The following is a 27564-nucleotide window of genomic DNA, read 5'->3' as shown; positions in this document are numbered from 1 at the left end:
GTTTAAGGTGAGCCTTGGGCAAAATGAAGCAATATTAGAACTCTGGATTGTATCTTCAGTGATCTTATCTGGCCCCACTTCTCTGACACCTGGGGGTATGGTAGAAAGACCTGGGATTGCAATTCAGGAGGCTCGGGTTCTAATATGAGGTCCAGTTCCTGCCTCTGATTCCTATGACATTGGGCTTTAGTTTCTTCATTTGAAAAATGGGAGGGAGAAAGACAGTGTTGTTTCAGTGCAATGTGCAATGAGGTGGTAGTCATGAGACCTGGGTTTTAGTTCTCATTTTACTATGAACAACAGAACCTCAGAATTAAAACTGATTCCCATCCTGGAACAGGAATCCTCTCAACCCTATTCCCCAGCAAATCTGGAGGACCTCAAATCATGGTGAACCTCAGTCAGTTGGTCAATAAGCACTTATTATTGTTGTTATTATTAATTTAAACTTTTATCTTCTGTGTTATAATCATCTGTTCTTCAGCAGAAGAGCAGTAAGGGCCAGGCAATTGGGGTTAAGTGACTTGCCCAGGGTCACATAGCTAGGAAGGGTCTGAGACCAGATTTAAATCCAGGACTCCAATTTCCAGGCTTGGCTCTCAGCTATTGAGCCACCTAGCCGCCCCTCTATATGCATTTATTAAATACTTACTATGTGCTAGGAGCTGTTCTAAACTGCCTCTCTTGCCATTTTCGCTTATCACTACCACTGGTGGTCTTTGGGAAGAAGCAGCACAAATGGACTCCCTTTTCAACTTCTCAAAAGAAATTGCATGCCCTTTGGCCTGCTGTTGAATGACAGACACCCCACTGGTTGCTTCCGTCTATCCTTTGGTTTCCAGATCTTCAGTCTCAGAACGTCATCGAGGTTCCTCCTAAACTGTGGGTTTAGAACTTTAGAAAGGAAACTCCAAGTGTGAAGTGACCTGTCCAGATCAAGAATGTGGAGAAGAAACCTCTCTTGCCTGGGCCTCATTTTTCCTATCTGTTAAATGATGAAGTTGGACGCAGATGGTAGTGGGGATTCTTTTTCAGATATGAGTGAGCATATCAAGGTCCCTTCCATCTCTGAAATTGCCCTATTTGGTGAAGCTAGGTAAAGTCCGATCCAGTGAGGGCTTTCAGAGATCCTACAACCAGGTGATGGTTAAACCCCTTCTTCCTCCGAAATTGTAAATTAGGGATGGGCCCCAATCGGTCCAGGGCTCCTCCCCCGCCCCCGCCCGCTCCCCGGTCTCATTGGAGGGGCCGTAGGGGGCGGGTAGCATCACTTAGACTCCCGCCACCTCTTGTTCCAGCCAGCTAGGGCTAGGGCAGCCTGCGATCTTTACGCCCCTAGCCTCCTCCACCATGGAGGATGGCCGAAAGGAGTCTGAAGGACCCTACGGTAAGATCCAGTCCTCCATTCTCGGCCGGGGCAGCCCTTGTTATACCCGAGTAGAGGGGAGACAGGACTGTCGCTCGGAGGCATCCTGAGCCAGGGATGGGGGTGGGGCAGCGGAGAGGGGTCCGGAGTGCTAGGTATGCTCCTGACCAGTTCTCGGAGACACGTGTACAGCCCGGGGGTTCCGGGGCAGGTTTGCCGAGACACCCGGATCCCCAATTCCAGTCTATGAAGGCGCATGCTCTGCGGAGGAAAGGGGCCCGTTATCTGTGCGGCTTGGAAGCTGCCCAGCAGCAGGGAGCTGGGACCCTGCGCTTATCTTGCGTCTTGGAGCGGGGCGGGGGGTGGGGTGGGGGATTGGCATCCTGAACCCTAGTGCCTCGGGAGCCTGTCAGCTGATGTTTGTCATTTCCCCTTGGCGTAGAGAGGGAAACTGAGGCGATGGAGGAGACAAAGGACCTCTTCAAGGCCCCAGAACTAGGCGGTGGCTGCTTCGGGTCCCCGGAGTCTCCATCCAACGCTGGGAAACTGGAGATGGGGGGGGGGGCGGAGCTGGTTTAAGACTGGAAACAATTGGTAAACTTCTAGCTCTGGAGGCCGGGCTCTAAAGACCCGGGGACGGGGAAGGTGGAGGGGAAAAAGCGAGGAAGCAGCAGATGGCATCTGGAGGCAGAAGAGCCTGTGAAAGCGAGGCCAGGAGGGCCGTGGCCCTCGGAACCCTGCCCCCAAACACAGACTCCCCTGGGAACCTTCCTCTGTCGTTTGTATGCTGGAGCCTTAAGCTCGGTTTCCGGACCTGAGAGGGGGAGGGGACTGTTGGGGGGGAGTGCTGGCCGTGTCAGTGGATGCGGAGGTTGGGCAGGATGTTACTAGTGGCTTGGGGGAGGGGTGTCTGCGTCTGCTCGTAGACTCTCAGTCTAGCTATTTGTGCCTCTTTCACACCCCCCCCCCCCCCATCCCCACGCTGCCCGATTGGCCTTCCTGTAGTTCTCACGGAGCCCAAAAGCAAAAGCCCCAGTAGCTGTTGTATTTTTAGCATCGAGGTTCCCCAGGGCCCAAATAGGCTTCAGCTCCCTTTCTCCGGGCATCCAGTCCTAGGCTGGGAAGAGGAAGGGAGGGGTCCTGAGTTTGGGAATGATTGAGACTGAGTATGGGTGGGGGAGGGTTGGTGGTGGGACTGGGAAGCAGCTGTGCCCGCAGGGAGGTTGGTGTGTGACTGCGGAAACCAGCCTGGGGATATCGCTGAAAACCAGAAGGACTGATCTGGGAGGGGTTAAGACCTGGGCCTAGAGAATTTAGGGGAGAGGCTACTGGAATTAGCAGCCCTTGTGAGGTGAGGGAACCCTGGGGGTGGGGGAGATGGATGATATCTGTCCTTCCAATCGGGGGAGAAATTAGGCTCCCTCTAGAAGGGGTTGGGCACCTGGCCTGGTTCCTAAAGAGCCTGAGACTGGGGAGGAATCTCTGGCCACACCCCTTGCTCTCCTCCTTTTTCTCCCTAAGTCTGGAAACTGCTGGCTAGAGACTGGCATTGTGTCTTCTAACTGATCTGCTGAGGAGGGTGTCCAGGCTAATGTCTCTCCCTACTCTGTTCTCTTTTTTTCCTATTCTGCCCCCTGTAAGTAACTGGAAGGCAAGGATTTCCCCACTTTTGAATTTATATCCCTAGCACTTTACTGTGCCCAATACACAGTAGGTACTTAATAAATGTTTGGTGCTTGCTCATTGAAAAGACATTTCGAAGGTATCTTTTATTTACCGAACATTACATTCCCACTCTTGAAATGTACGATATGGTCCCTGGCTTCAAGGAAAGGCAGGGTAGTCAGAATAAAACTACAAGAACCTTGTTATATGCTACAATATCATAATGGTGATGTCTAAGAATGTAAAAGGGTGGAGGTGAGATCAGAGAAGGCTTTATCGAAGAGGTAGCATTTGAGCTCAGTTTTAAAGGATGGCTGATAATTTAGTAGGAGAAGCAGGGTAGGAAGGACATTTCCTGGCAGAGGTATTGCAAGGGTGGACTTGACAGGGCTTGGTAACTGAATTTAAGAGGGGAGGTAGAGGGAAATGTCAAAATGTACCCTAAGGTTTGGAAATATAAGGCTGGACTATTCTTGTCACTGACAAATATAGTAAAGTAGAAAATAGCTGGTGTTTTTATTTTGATTGGGACATGTGAGTTCAGTATCTACTGTGCCCTTAGAAAATTGTCAGGGACACTTCTGGGTTAGATGATTAACCCAGGAGTCATTCAGCCAGTATGTGTCAAAGGCAGGTTTGGAACCCAGATGTTCCTCTCTATCCACTACAAATTGCTTCTCATCTTCATGTTTACAGATGAAGAAAATGAGGTACAGAGTCATCAGTGTTTTGCCCAGAATCATGCAACTAGTGAGTGTAGGTACCAGAATTTGAATCTAGGTCTTCTGACCTGAGATCTGGACCAAACTTGATCTTAGCAGCAATATGGCTTGGTTTTGGACTGGGACTCTACTGAAAAATGACTAAGCCACAAAATTTGGACTTGTTGAGTTTGAGGCGGGGCTAGGTATTTAGGGGAGTTTTCTTTCCCTTAGGCACTTGGGAAATATTGGTCTAGAGCTCTGAAGAGAGATCTGGGTGGGAGAATAGGATTTGGGCTGCATCAGCTTGGAGATGATTGAAGCTGTGGGAGTGAATGAGATCACTCAGGGAGCCTAGAGATAAAAAAAAGAAGGCGGAGTCTGGGGAACACCCACTTGAAGGGTGTTGGGAAGATGAGGAGACCAAGGAAACATGCTAAGAAAGGTAAGAGGAGAATCGGGAGAGTTCTCTGTCTAGGGAGGAAAATAACTAAAGGAGTCAGGGCTTACCAGTGTCAAATGCTGTAGAGAGATCCAGAAAGACTGAGGCTGAAGAATGGCCACTGAATTCAATCATTACAACATTATTGGTGACCTTTGAATGTGATTTTAGTAGAGAGTGGAAGGCATTTTGGAGACTGTGAATGTCAAGGAAATAGAGATGTTCAGCCTAGACCAGTTTTTCCAGAAGTTTGGCAGTGAAGGGGAGAGGAAGGAAGATGGTTGGCTGATAGTTTAGATGGGGAAGAAGGCTTTTGGGGGATATGGAAGAGACATGAGCATGTTTGTTGGAGCCATTTGAGGAGGGGGAAAAGATTAAAGATGCCTAAAGAAAGGGAGAGGCAGTAGAGGAGGGAGAAGGAAGAGGGAACCTAGGGCACAATATGCCAAGGGAGTAGGAGGAGATAAAGCTGGGTATGGAAGTTTGAGCTAAATTATGGAAGACAAACTTGAAATGCCAAGTCAGGAGATTTTATTTCATTCTGTGGGCAGTTTGTGTGTGTGTGTGTGTGTGTGTGTCTGTGTGTGTGTGTGTCTGTGTGTCTGTCTGTGTGTGTGTGTGTGTGTGTGTGTGTGTGTGTGTGTGTGTGTGTAGGGGGATCACTGCTTGTTTTCATATAGAGGAAAAAACCCATGGGGGGGGAGAGAGAGAGAGAGAGAGAGTGTGTGTGTGTGTGTGTGTGTGTGTGTATGTGGGGGGCGGTCACTGCTTGTTTTCAAATAGAGGAAAAAACCCATTATTAGAGCAGTGCTTTAGGAAGATTATTCAGGTATCCCAAAGGATGGATTAGATAGAGAATGGACTGGAAACCAAGAGACTAGTTAGGAGGCTATTAGAATAATTAGGGCCAAGAGGTTGTTTAGTCCTTCCTGACTCTTTGTGTCTCCATTTGGGGTTTTCTTGGCAGAGACCCTGGAATGGTTTCCCATTTCCTTCTCCATCTCATTTTACAGATGAGGAAACTGAGGCAAAGGGGGTTAGTTAAATAATTTGCTCAGGGTCACACAAGTTAGTCTTCCTGATTTATGGCCTGACATTCTATCCACTTTGATACCTAGGAACTAAAGGACTGTTGGTAATTTTAGCAGTGTGTATGAGGGGGTCTGAAACCAGATATTTTGAAAATAAGACCTATGGGCAACTGATTGGATGTGTAGGGGTGAGGGACATTATAGAGTCAGAAGGCAGCCCTGCAGTGGATAGAGTTCTGGACTTGGAGTCGGGAAGACCCAAGTTCAAATCTGGCTTCAGACCCAAACTTAATGTGAGATCTTGGGCAAGTTGCTCTGGTTGTTTCTGTAAACTGGGGTTGGGGAAAAAAAAAAGCTAGAACCTGTCTCACAGGGTTGTTGTAAAGATCAAATATTTGTAAAGGGCCTGGCACATAGTAGGTGCTCTATAAATGTTAGCTATTATTTTCTTGGAGGTTTCAAACCTAGATGGCAGTGCCAACAACCAAAATGGAAAAGCTGTTGGGAGGGGCAGGTTTAGGGGTGATGATGACAAATTCTGTTTTCCACACCTGCCACTCGGGCAGCTGGAATTTAGGGAGAGGTTGGCAATGTAGGTAATAAATTTGGGAATCCACATAGTTCTTTTATTTGTGTATTGGCTCCAAGGCAAAAGAGTGGTAAGGGCCAGGCAATGGGGGTTAAGTGACTTGCTGAGGGTCACACAGCTAGAAATTGTCTGAGGCCACACATAGTTCTTGATAATTGAAGCCATGTGGTGGAGTGGACAAGATCACTAAGGGGGAAAATTATAGGTAAAAGTCTCCCCATCCTCTGCCTTTCCCATCTTAATGACCATGTTCAAGTCTGACTGATTGGTAGCTATCTTGTTATGGCCTCATCTCCCTTTGAGGTATAGTTGTTCTCTGAGGTGGGGACAGTAGGCACAAATCAATTATGTCACACAAATATCCATTCCACAATTGTTGATTAAAGTTCCACCTGGTCTCCTACAAAGACAAAAGCAAAAGAATTATTTACTGTCAAGAAACTTCCTTTCTCCTTGGGGAGGAAGTGAAACAACATGTATACAGAGAAATATATACAAAGTAATTCTTGGAAGAGGAGAGGATACTCACAGGGTAAACTGCCTGTGGGAAGCAGTGCTTGAAATGAACCTGGAAGGGAGGTAGGGGATTTTATGAAGTGGAAGGGAGGAGAGAGTGTGTTCCAGGCTGGGGGGCACAGCATGGGCAAAGTTAAGTAAAGAGGAAATGGAATATATATGTAGTATGTGAGGAATAGCAAGTTTGGCTCTTGGTGTAGGGGTCCAAGTACCCAGAGGAGGAGAGTCTGCAGTTAGGGATTTAAATACCAGAACAAGGAGTTTGTATTTTGTCCTAGACATGAGAGGGAGCTAGCCGCTGAAGCTTCTTGTGAACAGAAGCAGTGATGGGGCCAGACTTATCTAGGCTTTAGGGAAATCACTTTGGAGATGATTTGGAAGGTCCACTGGAGAGGGGAAGAAGCTGGAGGCTGAGGGAGCCATTGTATCCTACAACTTTGCTAAAGTTGTTAATTGTTTCTATTAGTTTTTTGGTTGCTTCTTTGGGGCTCTCAGTGTATATACGCCATCATGTCCTGTAAAAAGAAGGATCAGTTTAGGGGCAACTGGGTGGTTCAGTGGATAGAAAGCCAGGGTTAGAGATGGGAGGTCCTGGGTTCAAATCTGGCCTCAGACACTTCCTAGCTGTTTGACCCTGGGTGAGTCACTTAACTTCCATTTCCTATCTCTTACCACTCTTCTGCCTTGGAACCAAAACACAGTATTGATTCTAGGATGGAAAGTAAGGGTTAAAAAAAAAAAGATAGTTTTGTAACATTGCCTGTTCTGATGCCTTCAATTTCCTTTTGTGCTCTGTTACAGTTAGTGTTTCTAGTATAATATTAAATAGTAGTGATTGTTAGGGTCCAGGTTTTTATCCACCACCACAGAAGACCAATAGAGAGTGCAATCAGGCAAAGGGTCGTTTATTAGTCTGGTACGTACCAGGGGACTCAGCAGAGTTCCCCCTGTAGCCTGTGAATCCAGAGGTTTATATCCCTACTACCCACCAGCGTGTATGGCCCTTAAGCCCTTATCTGGTACATACTATTGTTGGAACCTTGACATGTTTATGTTTTCTGCCGGGGGTCTGCCTGGCCCCTAAGTTCTTATCTGGTGCATACTGCTATTGGGACCTTGATATGTTTATGTCTGCTTACGGATGTTCTGAACTTCCATGGCCAGGCAGTCTCCTGCTCAGGCCTCCCTCATTATGATAATAGGCTTTTTTTGCTTCACCCCTGAACTTATTAGGAAGGATTCTAGTTTATCCCCATTACTGACAACGCTTGCTGATAGTTTTAGATAGATGAAGGGGTATTTGAAGTGAAGTAGATAAGAGATGAGGCTGGGCAGGAGCTAGATAGAGAGCAGCTCAGTGCTTCTGTAGATAGAGTGCTGGCCTTGGAGCCTGGAGAATTTGAGTTCAAATCCAGTCTCAGACACTTACTAACAATATCTAATGGGCAATTCACTTAATCCTGTTTACCTCAGTTTCCTCATCTGTAAAATGGACTACAGAAGGAAATGACAAACCACTCCAGTACCCTAGCCTGGAAAACCTCAAATGGAGTCAGTGAGTCAGACATGACTGAACGACAAAAAGCTAAGTGACCAAAAGTTAAGAAACAAGCCTAGATAGGAGCCTCAGTGGTAAAAGACCTTATATGCCAGTAGGGAGTTCTTCCTTTTTTTCTCTAGGGAGTGGGATGAGAGGTAATAAGGAACCTAAACTAGGGTCCTGGCTGTTTGATCCAGCCAGAGAAAATCAGGGAAGCTAGGAAGAAGGGAAGATTTTGGGGAAGATAACATGAGTTCTGTTTTAGAAATGTTGAGTCGAGGACAGGGCTCAAGAAATCCCAGCTGGAAATGTCCAGTTAGCAGTTGATTCTGTGGGAATGGAGCTAAACAGAGAGGTATAAGGGAGAAGAGGGCCCTGGCCAGAGAGAGCCCAAGGGTATATCCACACAGAGAGGGTCATACATGGATGAAGATGACCCAGCAAAAGAAATAGAAGGGTTGGCCAAACAGGTAGAAGATCCAAGAGGACAGTGTGACAAAACCCTATGGAAAAAGAGAGTGGTAGGGGAAAAGTCAATATGTGTCAAAAGCTGCAAAGAAGCTGAGAAGGACAAAGACTGAGAAGATGGTCACCTGGAATTGTAGTGATGAGATTGAAAAACTAAATTGAAAAGTGAGTGCCAGTAGAGGTTTCTAGTTTTCATTCAAAGGGAAAGGATTGGGGGCAGCTGGGTGGCTCAGTGGATTGAGAGCCAGACTTAGAGACAGGAGTTCCTGGGTTCAAATATGGCCTCAGACACTTCCCAGCTGTGTGATCCTGGGCAAGTCACTAGACTCCCATTGCCTAGTCCTCACCACTCTTCTGCCTTGGAACCAATACACAATATTGACTCCAAGATGGAAGGTAAGGGTTTAAAAAAAAGGGGTGGTGGGGTGGGAAAGATCTGGGATGATACCTAAAGGATAGTGCCATCTGATGAAATCTTTCTTAAAGATGGCCAAAACAGGCATATTTGTAGACAGCAAGGAAGGAGCTCAAATGGAGAGATTGAAAATTAATTGCCAAAGTAAACTGCCAGGGAGGATGAGAGGAGATGAGCTAGGAAGGATGGGATCTAGGGTAAGAGCTGGAGAGAAAGGTCACTTCAACCACTCCCACTTTAGATGAAGTGGGCCTCTAAACTAATTTTTCTTCACAAAAATTAGTGTTATCTGTCAAATTGGTTTCCTTTCTAATTCTATGCATCTGAAAACATTCTGAGAAAGGTGGAGGGAGGTCCCCAGGCTTCACTAGATGGCCCTTGGGGTCCACAATAACAACAAAGTTTACAAATCCTTGAACCTTTGTAATTGGAGAAGCTAATGGAGAATTATATCTAGGGGTCTGAGATGTAAAATAGGGAAGAGAATGGAGTTCCAGGCCAATTGCCTTTATTTTCCAGATTAAGTAGAAAGTTGAGACCCTTATTTGAGTAGGAGATGGTGTGGGCTTTATTAGGCCCTCCTACAGGAATATACCAACTGTTGCTCTTCAAGCCTTTGGTTAATAATGTCTCTCTTCAGGTCTTCCTTTGGGGTCAAGTTCCAGAACTCAGTAGGACCAGGTCTTTGAGGGTGAACAATGAAGTGGATTTATTGGGATACCTTGGGCTCCAGTAGGGCTGGACTCCTGACCTCAATGGACACTACCCTTAGGGTGAGGGGCCACCCACAAGACTGTAAACTGACTATTTAGAGAAACCTCAGGGAAGCTATTTTGGGGTGAATCACAATATTTCTATTTGTACCTTGCCTGCTAGCCACCAGGACCCACAGCCATGGCCTTCGTTGCACTTCTCTTCCCCCACTACTGGCCCAGCCACAGAGCCCTTTTGTCCTGCTGCCCACAGCCCAAGAGATCCTTATGATGCCAGCTGGTGGACCCAGTGAGCCCCAGGTCTTTCCCTCACTCCTTAACTTACCCCCAGCTTAAAGCAATCCTAGCTAGCTCAGCAGGACACTGTGCTTGTGTGGTGGAGAGGGGCTGGTAGTTAGGACTTCTTAATTCATTCCTCCCAGCCCTGTTAATTCACTGTGTGGCTTTAGGCAAGTCATCCTCTCCTCCTACCCCTCTCCTCCCTCAGAGGCCTCTTTGTATCCGAAAGCACCACCCTCTCTCTATTTGGTGCAGGGACTCTAACTGGAACTCAAGTCGGTCAACAAGCTTTTATTAAGTGCCTGCTAAATACCAAGAGTGAGGGGGAATGATGTAGAGTAGAGGTGTCAAAACTTGGCCTGCTACACTTCCCCAGCAGCCAAAACCAGATTAGTATATAATTGGGAGGGCAGCTGGTTTTCTTTGTGGACAGGTAGAACTGATGCTTAATATTGATTCTTTTTTTTTTCTTTTAAACTCATACCTTCTGCCTTCAAGGCAGGAGAGTGGTAAGGTTAGGCAATGGATGTTAAGTGACTTGCCCAGGATCACAAGCTAGGAAGTGTTTGAGGTCATATTTGAACCCAGGACCTCCTGTCTTTAGGCTTGGCTCTCAATCCACTGAGCTACCCAGCTGCCCCCCCCCCCCCCTTAATATTAATTCTAAGACAGGAGGTATGGATTTTTTTAAACTATAGTTTAACACAAAAAATTTTTAAATGCAGTAAATTTGGGAAAGGGGTCATTTTCTCAGTCTCCAACACTTTGTGACTCTATTTGATTTTTCTTGGTAAAGATACTGGGAGTGGTTTGCCATTTCCTTCTCCAGATAAGGAAACAGACCAACTGAGATAAGTGACTTGCCCAGGATCACACTGCTAGGGAAGTGTTTGAGATGGGATTTGAACTCTGGATGATGAGTCTTCTTGACTCTAGGCCTAGCTCTCCATCCACTCCTTTACTTGGTTGTCCAGTGGATGGAGAGCCTTCCTCAAAGCCAGATCTCTGTATAATATTGGCTGTGTGACCCTTGGCAAATCACTTAACTTCTCATTCCAGGAGTTCCCTGTACTGATGAGATCCTAGATCCAGTCCCCACACCTATTCACTGATAGGTTCTTGGTTCTGACTTTGAGCCTAGGGATATACACACACAAATGGAAAATCCCTGCCTAAGACAGTCTATTGGAAAGAAGCTCAATTTCTCCTTGAGGCTGAGCTAGTTCCATTGAAGTCCCTCAGGGTCCCTGAGCAGTGGACCTTCCTATTTCCTTTCTCCTACTCAAAAATCAATCAATCAATCAACATTTATTAAGTGTCTACTATGTGCTAGGCTTTGGTGCTGAAGGAGAGAATGGAAAAAGAGTTCTTATTTAGAGTAGAAATATTTAACAGGGAGAATAAGGTCTGGCACATCACACCCTGGCCCAGGCACAAACTTAGAGTCCCCTACCACCTTTCTATCTCTATCCATTCTGTGGTAGCTATTGGGAAACTCATCTCCTAAAAAGTGATTTCATGGGGGCAGCTGGATTGGTGGCTCAGTGGATTCAGAGCCAGGCCTAGAAATGGGAGGTCCTGGGTTCAAATGTGACCTCAGATACTTCCTATCCATGTGACCCTGGGTAAGTCACTTGACCCCCATTGCCTAGTTCTTACCACTCTTCTGCCTGGGAACCAATACACAATATTGATTCCTAGGCAAAAGGTAAGGGTTAAAGAAAAAAAAGATTTCCTAAAACAAGGATGAAAACCCAGATGGTGAACAACATTGGATTTAGACTTGAAAACTTGGCCCTTGTGATCTTGAGTCCCATTCTCTCTTTTTGCCTCAGTTTCCTCAGTAAAATGAGAAGATTGGGGAAGTTAAGTGGTTCGGTGGATAGAGTAGAGAGCCAAGCCTAGAGACAGGAGGTCCTGGGTTCAAACTGACCTCAGAAACTTCCTAGTTATGTGACCTTGGGCAAGTTACTTGACCCCCATTGCCTAGCTCTTCTACCCTGAAACCAATACACAGTATTGATTCCAAGGCAAAGAAGGTAAGGTTAAAAAAAAAAAGGACTGAATGAAGGTCCCTTTTAGCTTTAAAGAGGGGACCAGAAGATATCATATCTTCTCATGTAGTATCTGCAAATAAGCCATTCAGAGGGGATTTTTGAATCGGGAAAGCCCATCATCATGGACATTGATTTACTTAGTAGGGTGGTTTTCTGCAAGGAACTGGGTCACCAAAGATCTCCCTTCAGGGATCTGCTCAGTTACTTCGGTTCAGCTCCCACTGACCAAGCAGCTGTTACTGGTCTGTCACAAGAAGGGTGTGACCTCTGCCCACACTCAGGGCTGTCCATGATTTCCCTTCCCTTTAGATAGGACATGCAGATAGCCCATACAGCCCTCTGGTGTTGCTGTCTAGGCAAACAGGCCCTCTGCTCTGGGCTGAACAGACCTTATGGGATCAATAGGGACCATTGAGCCCATCCCCCTTATTTTTTACACATTAGGAAACTGAAGCAAAGTTGCAGAACCTTGACTTGAATTTAGGTCTCTGATCCAGATCTGGTGCCAGCATCATCTGTGACTCCTTGCCCCACCCATCTCTCAATAGTCATCTCTGCCCAGACCTAGAGTCACACAAATAACATATGATCTGCCCAGGGTCATCACATACCTTGTAAGGGTCAGAATGAGTCTTCTGATGCCAAGAGGAGCAGGGCTCCTACTTCACTGTTCTGTTTCTCTTTGTGGTTGGTCTTTTTGGCAGCACAGAGCTATAGAAAAAGAAAGGATTGCAGTCCCAGGGCTTAGGTTCAAATTCTGCTACTTACTCTGTGACATTGGGCAAATCATTCAACCTCAGTTTCCTCCTCTGTAAAAATGAGGGGAGTTGAACTAGCTCACCTCTCACCCCCTCTGGCTCTAAATTTATGGTGCTATAGTTCACCTTCTGTTCAGTTCTGCCACCATTTATCAAATGCTTACTGTATGTAGTAAGGGAGAAGAAAGATGAGAAGTTAAGATACACTTATACAACAGTTATGCTGCTGTATAAGGTAGAATGGGGCAAGCACATGGAAGGGTTAAAAAGGCAAATAAATAGAGGGAAGCAGAGAGTAAGGAGGGCTCTCTACAATATGGGAAGGATCTGTGAAGGCTTCCTGGAGTTGGTAGCCTCTGAATTGAGCTTTATTTTTATTTTTGAAACCCTTGCCTCATCTTGGAATCAATATAGTATATTGTTTCCAGGGCTGAAGAGTGGTTAGGGCTAAGTAACTAGGCAACAAGGGTCAAGTGACTTGCCTAGCCTCACACAGCTAGGAAGTATCTGAGATCAAATTTGAACCCAGTATCTCCCATCTCTAGGTCTGGCTCTCTATCCACTGAGCCACCTAGCTGCCTCCTGAATTGGGCTTTAGAAATGAATAAGGGAAGGGGGTAGAGTGACTTAGAATTGATGCTAAGACAGAAGGTAAGGGTTTAAAAAAAGGAGAAAAAGGATGGAAAGGGATGTTTCAGAGGTAAAGGAGAGATGTAGCTAAGATTTTAGTGCAAAGAGGGTCTTTTTTTGGGTGGGGCACAGAGTTGGAAAGTTTTTCTTAAATGTAGATTTACTTAAGTGTTGATTTTTGGGTGAGAAGGTGTGCTTGAGTGGGAGATAAGGTTGGACTAGCTGGAGGGGCCAGATCTGAGTTCTTGAATACCAGGCTGAGGAATTTGAATTTTAACCTGTAGGCACTCAGGGGATCTTTGAGTAGAGAGGAACCGATTCCCTAGTCAGAAATCAGTGCGGGATGGTTTGAAGAGGGGTTGAAGTCAGGTAGAGAGAAGATGAAGTGGGAATCTTGGCCCCAGTTTCTTAATTTACAAAAAAACGTTCCAGAGGTCCGGACGTAATAGCCTGGAGTCCTTCAATTTTATTAGAACAGAGGCGGAAAGATCTAGGTTTAGAAACTACTGCCTTAGAGGCCGGGAAAAAGATGGAGTGAGTTTGAAGGCAGTCTGGCGGAGTGACTCCTTGTGCTTGGAGAAGAAAGAGTAGGAGAGCCCCAGCACCTCATTTTACACACGCCCCACCCTTATTGGTTTACAAAGTACTTTCCCTGGTCTTGTCTCCGCCTTCACTTTTTCCTGGAACGGACACATTCAGGTCCAGCTGGGATTATTTTACCTAGTTGAGGCGCAGGGGAAGCTCGGACGGCCCCTAGGCTTCCCGTGGGAGTGAAGGAGGAATTTAGGGATCCGACAAGGCCAGAGGTGGGGGAATGGGTGGTGGTTGCTGAGCTTCTCACATGAGAAGCCAAAGTGTCCCTTCCCTCCCACCTTGTGGGGAAGTTAAGAGTTGGAATGGACCTTAGACTGTGATTTTCTCGCCTGGTCGCGAGATATGACATTGCGCAAGTCTCTTTCCCCTCTCGGAGCCTCAGTTTCCCCACAAATGAAATGACTGGGTTGAGCTGGATGATCCCTAAAAGGCCTTTCTAACGCTGACCTTCTCCGCGGCGGCCTCCCGCCCCCGCGGATCTCTCCGTAAGTGGCAGGAGCAGCTGCCCCCATTGCTCCCCCGCCCCGCCCCCGCCCCCTGGCCCCGCCCCGGAGAGGCCCCTCTCAGCTCGGCCTCGCCCCGGCCCCACCCGCCCCTTTGCACTGGGCCGCCGCTGCCTCCCAGGGGAGTTTACGGGGTGGGGGCACCAGCAGCTGAGTGGAGCACGGCGGGGCGGGGGTGATTGAAGGCAGTCGCTGATCGGGACCGGTTTGACCGGTCGGATCCTTCGGGTAGAGTCTCTCATTGGGCCACCTCCGCCCAGCTGACCGGCCAGGGCCCGGGGACCCTGGAAGGGGCCTTGGACCAGAGGCAGAGCAAGGATGGGGGGCGACCGGCAGCACTACTACGGCCAGCATGGTAGGTGGGCAGCCCCTTGGCTCTCTCCACCCGCGTCCCCTGCCCCTGCCCGCAAGGCAGCTGACTGGGCTTCCACAAATATCCCCAAGTGCTCTCCAGCGCCTCTGGGTCCCGGAATGCGGGACGGAATGTGCCGCGGGGTGCGCTAATCTCCGAACTGCTCTGATCCCCCTCCTCATCCTGCACCCCTTCCACCTGCAATGCCCGCGGGTCTGTGTAGGGGGGAGGTCCTGAAGCTGCTCCTGGGCGTGTGAGCCCCTCTACTTAAGCCCAGCCTCATTCTCTTTGCCTGATCCCTCGGGATCCCCAAATGCTACGGGAGCCAGCACTGGGGCCAAGGCGCGTGGGCGGGTGATGCTGCTTACTGTTAGAGCGCTTGCCTCGCCTTGGTCACTGCCTCTTCCCATCCCTTTCCCTCCACTCAGAAGCACAGCTAAGCACATCTTGTAAGTGCTCCTTACAAGGCCAATCTGGGCAGAGGGGCCAGCAGCCACTGGATGGTGGGTAGGGGCTCGAAATTGCTCTGGTTCCAGATTCAGCCCTGCTCCCTCGCTCCTCTCCCGGGCTGCACGCCCTTCCCCCACCTTGACTTGCCAAGCTCTGTGTGTGGGGGAATTATGCTAATTACGATAATGCCAGTAATTAATGGCCTTTGAATCCCTAAGGTTGTTTGTTGGCCCTGCCGGAGAGATTTGAGTGTGGGAGGCAGATGAACCTTGTCTTTAGGTTTTGGCCTCCCGGTGTTTGTAGCCAGGCCCCCCCCCCAGTACCCACCTCCCCGCATAGTTCTTCTCCCGATTGCTCCAGGAATAACCCCAGCAACCTCCTTGGTGGGAAATTTGAGGAAAACCTTGGAGAGGGGGACATCATTAGGTTACTGTTAGGAATTTTTGGCTAGTCCTTCCGATTCTGGGTCACTCGGCACCAGAACTGGGCCAGGGCTGAGGATGCTGGTTTCCCTGACTGGGCCTTGGGGTTTGTTTCTCAGGAACGCCTCAGAAATATGACCCAACATTCAAGGGCCCCATTTACAACAGGTGAGATTGGGGCTGATGGGGGAGGGAGGAAGGAGCCCCAGCTCCCTGCTGCTTAACTCCTCTCTGGTTCTCAATCCACCTTCCTTCCAGCCTCTTTTCCCATGCTAATTTCCCAATACTCTAGTTCCCTTGGGTCCTACTGGGCTCTTTTCATAGAATCTATTCCTTTTTCATCCCCTTGGTCCCTCCAGCATGCTATGCTCTGTTTCATAGCCCTTTTGTCTCTTCCCTGCCCCCTTATTTTATTTATTTATTTATTTTTGGTGGGGGAGCAATCACAAGGTTATCTGGGCCTGACCTTTTTTTCCTTTTCAGGGGCTGCACCGATGTTATCTGCTGTGTGGCCCTATTCATAGCCATTGTGGGGTATGTGGCTGTGGGCATTATAGGTACGTGAGGATTCCACAATCCAGGGCATGATTCTGCAATTTTGTGTATTTGATATTTTACTGAGGGGTAAAAATGATTACTCCAACTATATGATTCAACAGATGTTTAAGCACCTACTGTGTGCTTTCCAATCCCCCATCTCAGTGCTGGGGATACCAAGGTGAACAATTCTCAGTATATTTCAGTTTAAAGATACAGGCATATATCAGTCGGTCGGCATTTTTGAGGTGCCTACTCTGGGTCAGGCACTGTGTTGTGCAAAGAAAGGGAAGAGACTGGAGTGGAGAGTGAAGTCACCTCCAGTCTTAATAGGGGAGTGTGTGAGTGTGTGTGTGTCTATTGTGTGTGCTAGAGGGAAAAGGGGAGGCCCAGTGAGAGTGCTGTGAGACTTAGCTGAAGTGATGGAGGAAGATTTCATAGAAGATTACAGGAAGGATTTCTGGAGGCAGAGCAGAGGAGGAGGATGCTCTAGATATGATGTCACCTGTGGAATACACAGACACAATGAAGCCTGGGAACAACTAAGGACAGTTTGGTGGATGAGAGAGAGAGAGTGTGTTTGTGATGGGAGGAAGAAGAATAAGATGAGAGAATCCATATTGCTAAAGTGCTTTGAGGTGCACTTATCTTCACATCCATCCTGAAATGAGGGAGGGAGAGAGGCAGGCAGGCTGGCATGGAGGCTGGTAAGAGCACTGGTTTCCAGACAGAGGACCTTAGATTTAATTTTGTTTCTGCTACTGCTTATCAATAATGTGATCTTGGGCAGCCCTTCTTCAGCTCAAGTATAAAATTGAGGGGGTTGGAGGTTGGGCTGTGTAATCTTAAATGTCCTCTAGCTTAAATTTCTTTGATTCTGTCCTTTTGGGAAACAGATTCAGAGAGAGTAAGGCATTTATCCCATGTTTTTTGAGTTGTTCCTCACCACCACCTCTCCCTTTTGGTGTATAAAGGTCACATACCAGGTCTCCTGACTTTGAATGCCAGTGATCTTTCCATAGCACTCAGCCTTTGGGGACCTTGGTGGCGGTGGTGGGGCAGCTGGGAAGGGTAGGGTTTATCAAACTCAATTGCTTTGACTTCTCTCCAGCTTGGACCCACGGAGACCCCCGAAAGGTGATTTATCCTACAGACAGCCGTGGCCAGTTCTGTGGGCAGAAGGGGACACCTAATGAGTAGGTCTTTCCCAGCCTCCCCTCTCACCCCCACCCCATCCTAGCTCCCCATTTCCCCTATCCTAGCTCCCCATTTCCCCTATCCTTGGCTCCTAGGCTATTCCAGCCAGTATTTTAGTCTGGGGGGGAGGTCTGGGTCCTGTGCACAGGACAGGCACTGGCACTGATACCCTCCCCCATTCCTTGCATTACCTTCCAGGAACAAGCCTTTCTTGTTTTACTTCAATATCCTGAAGTGTGCTAGTCCCTTGGTGCTGCTCGAGTTTCAGTGCCCAACCACGCAGGTAACTGACCCAAAGAAACTCCAGCTTTAGTCCCCAGACTCAGGCCCCCTCTCCTCTCCTGTCCTGCTTCTGATGGGAGGTAGGGCAAGATCTAGAGCCAATTCTGTGGGCGGTGGCCATGGTATCTGGAGGAAAAGCCTAGACCAGGCTAAGCAAGAATTCTCTTCCTTCCAGATCTGCGTGGAGAAATGTCCCTCTAGATATCTTACCTATTTACAAGCCTCTGACAACTCCAAGGACCTGGACTATTATAAAAACTTCTGTGTTCCCGACTTTGACCAGAGTAAAGCCAGGAAGGTATGTGGGGCCGAGGGACCTACCAGAACCTACCTGGAAAGTAGCTTCACTGCCCAGGGGTCAAGAGTGAGGGTCTAAACTGGTTGGGTGGGCATAAAAGGCCTCTGACCATGAGAGGTAAAATACCTTAGAAAGAGTTCCCAGATTGGAAGATTGGAGTCCTGAGTCTGTTATTTACTAATAGTGAAAAGAACACCAGCTCTGAATTTAAATCCTACCCTTAACTTTTAGTGCTTGTGTGACCTTGGGCTAGTCTTGTACCTCATCCATTTTTTTTGTTGAAAATTTTTATTTATGTATATATTTTTAATGAAGGGTTTGGACTAGATGTCCTCTAAGGCTCCTTCTAGCTCTGAATGGAAACTTCCTTGTGACCTGTGGGAATCCACTTCCATTCTGTTCTGTGGGCCTAAGATCCTTATCAGCACAATTCAGCTGGGTGGGGAAGGGAGGAGTCAGACTAAATAAATATGAATAAGCCTGTATCTGCATAGTGAGTGCTTTTAGAGTTCCCAAGGATTTTTCCTCACCCTTACCCTAGGATGGAGGTGATATCAACATTATTCTCATTTTTGTGTGTCTCTAGACCTTGTGATTTCCTTAGTGTCAGGAAACTATGGGGAAACTCTTCTGTGAATGTACTTCTGCAATTTCTATTCTTGAATGTTGGTTGCACAGACCTAAAGTGATTAGCCTTGGGCAGTGCTGGCTAACCAAGGGCCCAAACTGCAACCCTCACACAGTGGGTGAGCCACCTCCTTACCCTTGACCCAGGGGAGGAAGCAAGCACTCCCATTGGGTTGCTGGGCATATGAGAAATGTCTTCTGGAGAGGTGGAGAGGAGAGCAGCTGTGCATGTTTGCCAACAGGAGCTGAGGGTCACAAAGCCAGTACAGGCTGATCCATTTTGCCCCTCATCCTCATTTTGTTGTTACTGTTATTGAGTCATTTCAATCATGTCTGACTCTTCCTGACTCCATTTGGGGTTTTCTTGGAAAAGATGCTAGACTGGTTTGCCATTTCCTTCTTCAGCTCATTTTACAGATGAGGTAATTGAGGCCAACGGGGTTAAGTGACTTGCCCAGGGTAAAAAACACAGCTAGGAAGTGTCTGAGGCTGGATTTGAATTCAGGTCTTCCTGACCCCATGCCTGGCTGTACCACTGTATCACTGTACCACCTAGCTGCCCATGTCATCTTAATTTTATAGATGAGGAACCTGAAGGTCAGAGAGGTCAGTGATTAGCTTAGGCTTACACAAAGTAGTGAGGCCAGAATATGAACCTCAGGTGTGAAGAACTGAGAGATCTGGTGTGTTCTCTCTGCTCTGCTACATCACGTGCCCTCCAAATGACCACCAAGGTGTATTTCAGCTTTAAATGTTGTTATTCTGTGACATAGTACCTGCAACCTGACCTCCCCCCCCCCCCCCCTTTTCTCTCTCCTCCCTACCTAGAGTAAAACAGAGGTTCTTAGGGATGGAGACTGCCCTGCCGACCTCACACCTAGCAAACCTCGTGAGTTTTGGAACTGGGGGAGGGCGGGGCTGTGTCTCTGAGTAGACTCTGACCCCTTACCATCTCCAACAGTGGCTCGTCGATGCCTCCCAGCAGTGGAGACCCATAAAGGCATCATCACTGTGGGCAATGAGACTACATTCGAAGATGGTTGGGGCCAGAAGAGAAATGTATCCGAGCTGGTGGAGGGAGCCAAGTGAGGAGAGGGTGCCCTGGGCTTCTGGAACCTTCTTTTTCCCGTCCCTAGGACTCAGTTTCTCCTCTTTGTCTCCAGAGAGAGGGAGAGGGAGGGGAGGGAGAAGAAACAAAAGAGGAAGGAGGGAGAGATAGAGAGGGAGGAGAGGTAGATAGATAGAGATCCCCTTAGATCAGATCAGATTCACTCTCCCCTTGTCTACCTCCCCCACCCTAGGATGTTTTGGGGGGGAAGCTGGAGAGCCTAGGCTCTGCTGAGACCACCCTTCTCCAAACCCTGCCTCCTAGGAAGGCCAATGTGGTGCTGGAGGCAAGGCAGTTGGCTATGCGTGTGTTTGAGGATTACACTGTGTCCTGGTATTGGATTCTCATGTGAGTCTGGGCCCCAAGGCTGCCGATATTGTGTCCCTGTAGGGAGCCCTTGGGGAGTGACATGGGGAGGAAGGACCTGGTGTCTCTGGCTTTTCTTTTTGTTCCTCTGCCTCATTCTTTTGGAGGGAAAAGGTCCAAACCTGGGATTTGAGCCTGGATCTTGATGGCTGTCTCTGTAGTTTTGGTTGGGGAAGGGATGGAGTTGGTGCAGGTAGAGTGCCTGGGAAGGAGAGTGGTAGTCCAACTTCCTCCTTTTCCTGCTCCCATTCTCCCCCATTCCCCTTAGTGGCCTGGTGATTGCTATGGCTCTGAGCCTCATCTTCATCATCCTTCTTCGATTCCTGGCTGGGATTATGATCTGGATTATGATAGTCATGGTCATCTTGGTGCTGGGCTATGGTGAGGAGCCAGGACCCTGGCAGCACCCCTAACCCACATTTCCTAGAGAATTCTGAAAATTCCAGAGGCCCCTCCTGATTTCCCTAGGGACTCTCTGAGACACCCCCACCGCATCCTCTCCATTTCCCCCTTCTGGGCTCTGATTCCTATGAAGCTTCTTAAATTCTTTGAGACCTTTAATCTCTCCCGGCTCCTGACTCTCCCCTAAAATATTCTCTGTGATACTCTTCCTGGGAACTCCCAAATACTTTTCAGCTGGCCCTTTTATACTCCTTGGGAGGTATCTATCCCTAGTTTAAATTATATCTTGAGCCTGAGCCCACAGACTCAGAATCACTTTCCTATCTTGTCTTCCCCCCAGGGATCTTTCACTGTTACATGGAGTATGCCCGACTCCGAGGTGAAGCGGGTTCTGATGTCTCCATTGTGGATCTGGGCTTCCAGACTGACTTTCGGGTATATCTACATCTAAGGCAAACCTGGCTGGCCTTCAGTGAGTGCACAGATCCCCGTTCTTTGGCTTCCCAGCCACTCAGTCCTGATACTGGGTCCACCCTTACCCCAGATCTGCTAATGAGCTTTGCTTTTAGGGAAAAGGGTCAAACATTTTAATGCCTGTGTTGTATTAAGTACTTTATAAATTATTGTCTCATATGAAATACTATACCTTGGTAGTTTGGTGCTGTTTCTATCAACATTTTACAGTTGAGGAAACTGAGGCAAACAGATGGATGAAAAGTCACTGGCCCAGGGTTACATTGCTAGTAAGTGCCTGAGACTGGATTTGAATTCATGCCTTTTGGCTCCAGGCCCTGTGCCCTATCCATTACATCACTTTAGCCCCATTAGCAGAGTTCAGGCAAGATTGCTCTGTGCTATAGAAACTGGCTGCTCTTGCTTACTTTCTGGATTTATGACCCTGGGCAAGTCCTTTGTCTTCTGGGCCTCTATCCCATCTGTAAAGTGAAGAAGAGGGAGTTGGATTCCCTCTAGATGATCTGAGGCCCTTTCCAGTCCCTTCCTCATTTGCTGGTGGGCTGGCTTACCCTCCTTCCTCTCCTAACAGTGATCATCCTGTGTGTGCTGGAGCTCATCATAATCCTCTTGCTCATCTTCCTGAGAAAGCGTATCCTCATTGCCATTGCTCTCATCAAGGAGGCCAGCAGGTGACAAAGGGCAGGTTGGGGGAGCAGATCTGGGGTGGGGAGAGGAGCTAGAGGCTGGGGATGAGGCAGTTGGGGCCTGGGGGATGGGCTCTAACTGTAACCCCCTTCTCTCTGCTTCCCCAGGGCTGTGGGCTACGTCATGACCTCCCTGCTGTACCCACTGTTTACCTTTTTCCTCCTGTGCCTCTGCATCGCCTACTGGGCCAGCACTGCCGTGTATCCACCTGCTACCTCCCTGACCTCCCCTCACCCAGCTGTCCAGCTGTCCATTTTCCCTAGCCCCTGGTCAGCCCCAACTTCCCTCCCTTTTCCTTGCGACCTTGGTGGTGAAGGGCTCTGGGGTCTGTGATCCCCAGGGATGGGTAGGGGTTTCCCTGACCATGCCTGGAGTTAAGAGCCTTTATGGAGCACTTAGCTTCCTGTCCACGTCCAATGAGGCTGTCTACAAGGTGTTCAACAACACAGCGCCCTGTTCGGCCGTTGGACAGACCTGTAATCCTGAGGTGAGAGGCCAGCAGACTGGGGTTGGGGGTGGGGGACAGTCCTCCAGGGAGTCATCTGCAACACTTCTCCTTTCCCCACATCAATCATAGCCTCCTTCCCATCTCTCTGCAGACTTTCCAAACTTCCAATGTGACAAAGTTGTGCCCTGATGCTCGATGCCAGTTTGCCTTCTACGGTGGAGAGACTGGCTATCATCGGGCTCTGCTTGGCCTGCAGATCTACAATGTCTTCATGTTCTTCTGGCTAGCAAACTTTGCACTAGCTTTGGGCCAGGTTACATTGGCTGGAGCCTTTGCATCCTACTATTGGGCCATAAACAAGCCAGATGACCTTCCTGCCTTTCCTCTCTTCTCTTCCTTTGGCCGGGCACTCAGGTCTGCAAGGGTTGGGATTGGGACCAGGACCTTGGGCACCTCCTGGGAATGGGGAAGAGAACCAGATTGGGATTGGTATTGTGGGGAAAACTGAGGCAGGGGGAACCCTGGCAATACAGACTCTCCCTTATTTCCTCTCAACCCTAATCCTGTCTGCTCCCAAGTTGTGTCCAGTTTGTAGAGGGGAAAGTCAAAGCCCACTTTGAAGAGAAAGGGTCACTTACCTACTTCCCTTTCCTATCAGAACAGGGAATACTCATACATCACTTGTTCTTTGCTCAGGTACCATACGGGTTCCCTGGCATTTGGTTCCCTCCTACTTGCCATCGTGCAGGTAATCCGAGTGATACTCGAGTACCTGGACCAGCGGCTCAAAGGTGAGGGGTCTTTGAGGCTGGTTGGGGGAATTGAGGAAGTGAGTGAGGCCCAGCCTGGCAGCTGGTCGCCCATGGGGTAGGGTAAGGGGAATAGTCAGGAAGTGGTAGGGGCCGCTTCTCTCATCATGCCTTTTGATTTCCCTCCCTGACAGCTGCAGAGAACAGGTTTGCCAAGTTCCTCATGACCTGTCTCAAGTGTTGCTTCTGGTGCCTGGAGAAATTCCTCAAATTCCTCAATAGGAATGCCTATATTATGGTGAGGGCACTAGGAAGCCCTGGTCTCCCTCACTAGCTCCTTCCCCACCATTCCCCTGAATGATCTGGTTATTTAGCTTCATTCCCCTAAGCAATAGACCTTCATCTTCCTCAAGGAGTCCTCCCAGCTACTCTGTAGTACCCTGAGTAACCTACTCAACCATGAACTTGGTATTTCCTTTCCCATCCCACACCCCTCCCAGCTATTTTCCCCTTCATCTACATCAACTGGAAAACATGAGGAGCTTCTTTGAGGATATATGGGTCTGTTCTTGGCCTGAGGCCCTCCTGCTCCTGACTATATACCCATATACACACAGATTGCTATCTATGGTACCAACTTCTGCACGTCTGCCAAGAATGCCTTCTTCTTGCTCATGCGGAACATTATTAGGTGAGAGCCTACTCCTCCTTTTCCTTCTTCCTCCCCCTCCCTCATGTCTTCCTTTTCTGGCTCTCTAGTACCCCCATTCCTTGTATTCCATTTTCTCCTATATTCACTTTTTCTATCTCTCCTGCACCCAGGGTAGCTGTCTTGGACAAGGTCACCGATTTCCTTTTCCTCTTGGGGAAGCTTCTGGTTGTGGGTAGTGTTGGTAAGTCATGCTCATCCTTCCCAAAGTCTTCAGGGGAGATCCTCACCCGTCTCTGTCTTTGATTCTCCTTCCACAAGGAAAGTGTGAATGGGCAATGGGGTTAGAGTGGCTCTTCTGGCCTCAATAAAGCCTGGCTTAACTCTGGATCTCAGGAGCCTGGGAGTAGGGTAAATGGGTATTTTGGAAGGGCTACTTCTGAATTCATTCTCCTAACTAGTTCCTCATCCCTCCCACCCCCAATTTCCTTAATTCTCCAGGAATTCTGGCATTCTTCTTCTTCACCCACCGAATTAAGATTGTGCAGGACACAGCACCCCCCCTTAATTACTACTGGATTCCCATTCTGGTATGGATTTTCAAGGGCCTGAACAAGGGCCCACATGTGACTAGTGAGATCCTAGGGAATCCTAGATTGAGAACTAGGAGGGAGCTTAGTGGTCAGCCAGCCAACCCAACCATTTTACAATTTGAACACACTGAAGCACAGGAGAAGCGAAAGGAACTGTCTAGTCACATGAGTGGTCAATGAGTAAAAAGCATTGATTAATATTGACATATAGGTAGTCAGGGGACCTCTAAAGATGTTCAGCTATATAGCACTGTGCTGAGGATGGGATTGAGCACCAAGCCACAAAGACCATGGCCCCTGCCTTTGTGGGGAGCTAAAAGATAGGGAGGTAGACCATGGACCACGAAGGTGTTGGCAGTTTCCAATTGTTAGTATATTCTAGAGCTGGGAGACAGCATTGACTTAACTTGTCAGGATCCTAGAGAAGGTGGGGACTTGAGCTTGAGAGTTTCCTTTAGGAACAGAATAGAGACTTGGGACTGGACCAGTGGTATAGGGAGTTCCCAGGAAAGGAAACTCCCTCTACCAGTGCAGATCTACACCTTCTTGCCACTTAGAGATTCTTAGAGAGTTGCCTAGAGCAAGGTTAGGTTAATTGACTTGCCCAGAATCACACAGCTAGCAGGAGCCAGAAGCAGGACTTGAATTTGGAGGTCTTGGCTTCCAAGAGCTCATTATCATTCTCTTCAATTAGGAAGCAAGCAAGGAACCATAAGCACTAAGGCTATGAAGGTAGACTGGGCTCAGGCTAGAGGACCTTCGCTTTGTGTCAGGCTGAGGAGTCTGGCTGTGAGCCTTTAGGAATGAAGAGTCATTGAAGATTAGTGGGGAGGGGGCTGACTAGAGGAAAGTATATTTTTGGGAGCTGAATCTGGTAGCCTGTGCAGGGTGGAGGTGGGAAGATAGCTTTAAAGGGGGTCAAGGACTGGGCATATCTAGACTGAGGCAGGGACAGTGATAAGGGCTGTCTTCTCCCTTGACAGACGGTGATCATCGGCTCTTACTTGATTGCTCATGGCTTCTTCAGTGTTTATGGAATGTGTGTGGACACTCTGTTCCTCTGTTTCTGTGAGTACCCAGGGGACCTGGGAGATGACTCTCCCATAGGATCATGCTGCCCCAGCCTCTCCCTCTCCTAAGGCTTTTGTTTCCCTCCATGAGGGAATGCACAAGGACTAGACCCCAGCTTCCCCCAGGGGCTCTGACCCCTCTGTTCCCCACCTTCCCATCCTGCTTCCTTCTCCCCTAATTCACACTCACTCCCTGCTCCGTTGCTGCTGCTGCTCCCCTGTGCCCCTCTACTCCATGTTGCAGTTATGACCATCTTCTCCTTGACCTGCCCAACTCCTTTTTTGGGGTGGCCACCCTGAGGGGACTGAGTGCTTGGTGTTTCTGGCCTTGGTTGGGGATCTGTAGCTGCCACTAACTGGTTTCTCCGTCTTTCTTTTCTCTCTCTCCCGTGTCCCTGACCCTTCTCTGCTCCTCTGCTGCCTGGCTCCCCATGTCCCCTTGTCTTCCTCTCCCTGCCTGTTCCCCTCCTTGCCCTGCCCCCCGACTCCTGGGGGTGGGGGGGAGCTCAGGTGAGGACCTGGAGCGTAACGATGGCTCCCCCGAGCGTCCATACTTCATGTCCCCTGAGCTGAGAGACATCCTGCTGAAGGGGAATGCTGAGGCCGGGAAGAGTGAACCACAGGAGGAATAGGGTGTTCTTGGGTGTGGGGGTGTTCTGGGCCCCCTCCCGACCCATGGGGTGCCAGCGATATGTGTTTGCAGGCTGGGAACCAGGCGAGGGCCCAAGGCTACTTTTTTCACTCAGGATGTGGTGGGGTGAGGGCACAAAAACCTGAAGCCTCCATGGTTAGGGGCCAGGAAGAAGGCTGGTTTGTTTGTGTCTAGGGTGAACTGTCAACCCCTAGGCCTCTGGCCTGCTCCTTGACCCTCATGTCCTTATCCGCCAGCCAATGCCTGCCCCCCCCCCCCGTCCCGTCCCGTCCCGTCCCCTAAGATCTGTGCCCTCTCATGGACCCCCCTCTCCTGGGCCCTCTCTCTGCAGTGGAGGACCTGGAGCGGAATGATGGCTCCGTGGAGCGGCCATACTTCATGTCTTCCAACCTGAAGAAGCTCTTAAACAAGACCAACAAGAAGCTAGCTGAAGCATAGGCCTTCTCCTGGCTGCAATGGAGAAGGGGAGAGAGGGTGGTTTACATTAGGGTCAGTACATGCCATGGTCCTCTGAGGGCCTCTGCCCCCCATTAACCTCTGCCAACTCCCAAGATGGAGCCTGAACCCCACCCATCCTCCCCTGGTCTGTTTGACAAAGGGGCCTCTCTTCTGCACTAATGGTTTACACTCTTAGGGTCAGGCAGCCAGTCTACCAAATCCACCTCCCCCCCAACGTTGGGCCCCTTCTTTAGTGGACTCATTTCCATCTAGGAGACTTGGCAGTCACATCCTCAGTGGGTCACTTCTGGGGGGATGTTACTCTTGTGCCCAGAGATCTCCAAGAAGGGAGATGTTCTCCTCACTCTTCTCTTGGTTCCCTGATCAAGAAGGTTTTCTTCTTGTCCCTTTTGGCTGAAGGCCCGGCTCTTTCTCTTTCACCTTGAGGGTGAGGAGGCTGAGCCTACTAGATTTCAGTCCTGAGATCCACCTGGTTCCAAAGGCCAGTTTGCAAGAGTGAAGGGGAATGTTATTAACTTATTCTGCTGCTTTAAAGATGACTTTTTTTTTTAACCTACTCCTCTGGTCAATGTCCTTACCTGAAAACGGTCTATTTTTCTGACCCATTTCATACTTGTGGGGGATAAAAAAAAAATCTCTTGAATTTTGCATATCTATTCCTGTTCTCAGGCTCATAGGCCAGGGTTGGGTGTGGGGAATGACTGGACCTGTCAAGTGGGGTATGTATGTGTTTGTGTGTTTGTATGTGTGAGACAGGTGAGAGCTATCTTCCCTCCCTTTTGTACCTGTATATCTGCTTTTGGCATGATTCAAGTTGGTTAGTAGGGGAGATAGTGAATATGGGGCCAGAGGCCCTTTGTTTTCATCTTTCTCTCCCAGGGAAAAGGAGAGGGGGAAGGGTGCAGGGAGGCAAGGGCCTCATGGAGTGAGGCAGGCTTAGAAATGTTGGACTGGGGAGGACTTTGAAAACTAATAGCCTTTTAATGGAAACCTGATGGAAGGACTGAGAAGGCTCTCCTCCCTCATTATTGGTATGGCTGGGATCCCAAGGGCATACTCTTCATTTGAAAGGAGGAAGGCTGACAAGGAAAGGGAACAGAGAGGTAGTACTGGGTAAATGAACTGTCTCTCTCTCCCTGGGCCCTAGGGCCAGGCTCAGCTAATCAGATTGCTTTGTTTGACTTGCTTATCTCAACATAGGCTTTCTTGAGCTTACTGTTTTTATGTCCTGAAATCTTATTCCCACCTAGTAAGCTTTATTTCATTTTCCCAAAGAGGGAGTATTTCCCCACCTTGGGGCCTCCCACATCCTGTGCCTGCTCTGAGACGACTGTCTTCCACCCCCCCCCCCCCAACTCTGTGTCCCCCAGATTCCCTCTTCCCTCTGTCTAACTGCATTCCAACCATTAATAAAAGTGCCTATTTGTACCAGGAATCTAGGCCCTGTGGTGCTTTGTTCTAAGTAGGGCTGGGAA

At 48.7% G+C, this 27564-nt stretch overlaps 1 protein-coding gene across 5 annotated transcripts; it reads left to right on the top strand.

The window, feature by feature from the left end:
* The first annotated feature begins 1229 nt into the window (after nt 1-1229).
* Nucleotides 1230-27524, top strand: SLC44A2 (solute carrier family 44 member 2). 5 transcript variants are annotated; one of them, XM_016431953.2, is made up of 22 exons: nt 1230-1387; nt 15611-15659; nt 15975-16048; nt 17140-17224; nt 17424-17508; nt 17683-17805; nt 19261-19321; nt 19394-19517; nt 19805-19888; nt 20175-20287; nt 20649-20780; nt 21354-21453; nt 21577-21669; nt 21869-21956; nt 22069-22331; nt 22614-22708; nt 22861-22964; nt 23284-23357; nt 23489-23559; nt 23817-23905; nt 24892-24976; nt 25962-27524. In XM_016431953.2, exons 1-22 carry the CDS (start codon nt 1351-1353, stop codon nt 26066-26068), a joined length of 2136 nt encoding a protein of 711 aa, XP_016287439.1. In that variant the 5' UTR covers nt 1230-1350; the 3' UTR covers nt 26069-27524. The 5 variants fall into 5 exon arrangements, with proteins under 5 accessions (XP_016287439.1, XP_007488613.1, XP_007488614.1 ...); XM_007488551.3 differs by having other exon boundaries at nt 25489-27524; XM_007488552.3 differs by lacking the exon at nt 1230-1387 and adding an exon at nt 3420-4177 and having other exon boundaries at nt 25489-27524.
* The last annotated feature ends 40 nt before the right edge of the window (nt 27525-27564 follow it).

Source organism: Monodelphis domestica, chromosome 3 (genome assembly GCF_027887165.1).
Source record: "Monodelphis domestica isolate mMonDom1 chromosome 3, mMonDom1.pri, whole genome shotgun sequence".
Taxonomy (NCBI): domain Eukaryota; kingdom Metazoa; phylum Chordata; class Mammalia; order Didelphimorphia; family Didelphidae; genus Monodelphis; species Monodelphis domestica.
The sequence above is the reverse complement of the archived record's forward strand: the minus strand, read 5'-3'. Positions and strand labels throughout refer to the sequence as shown.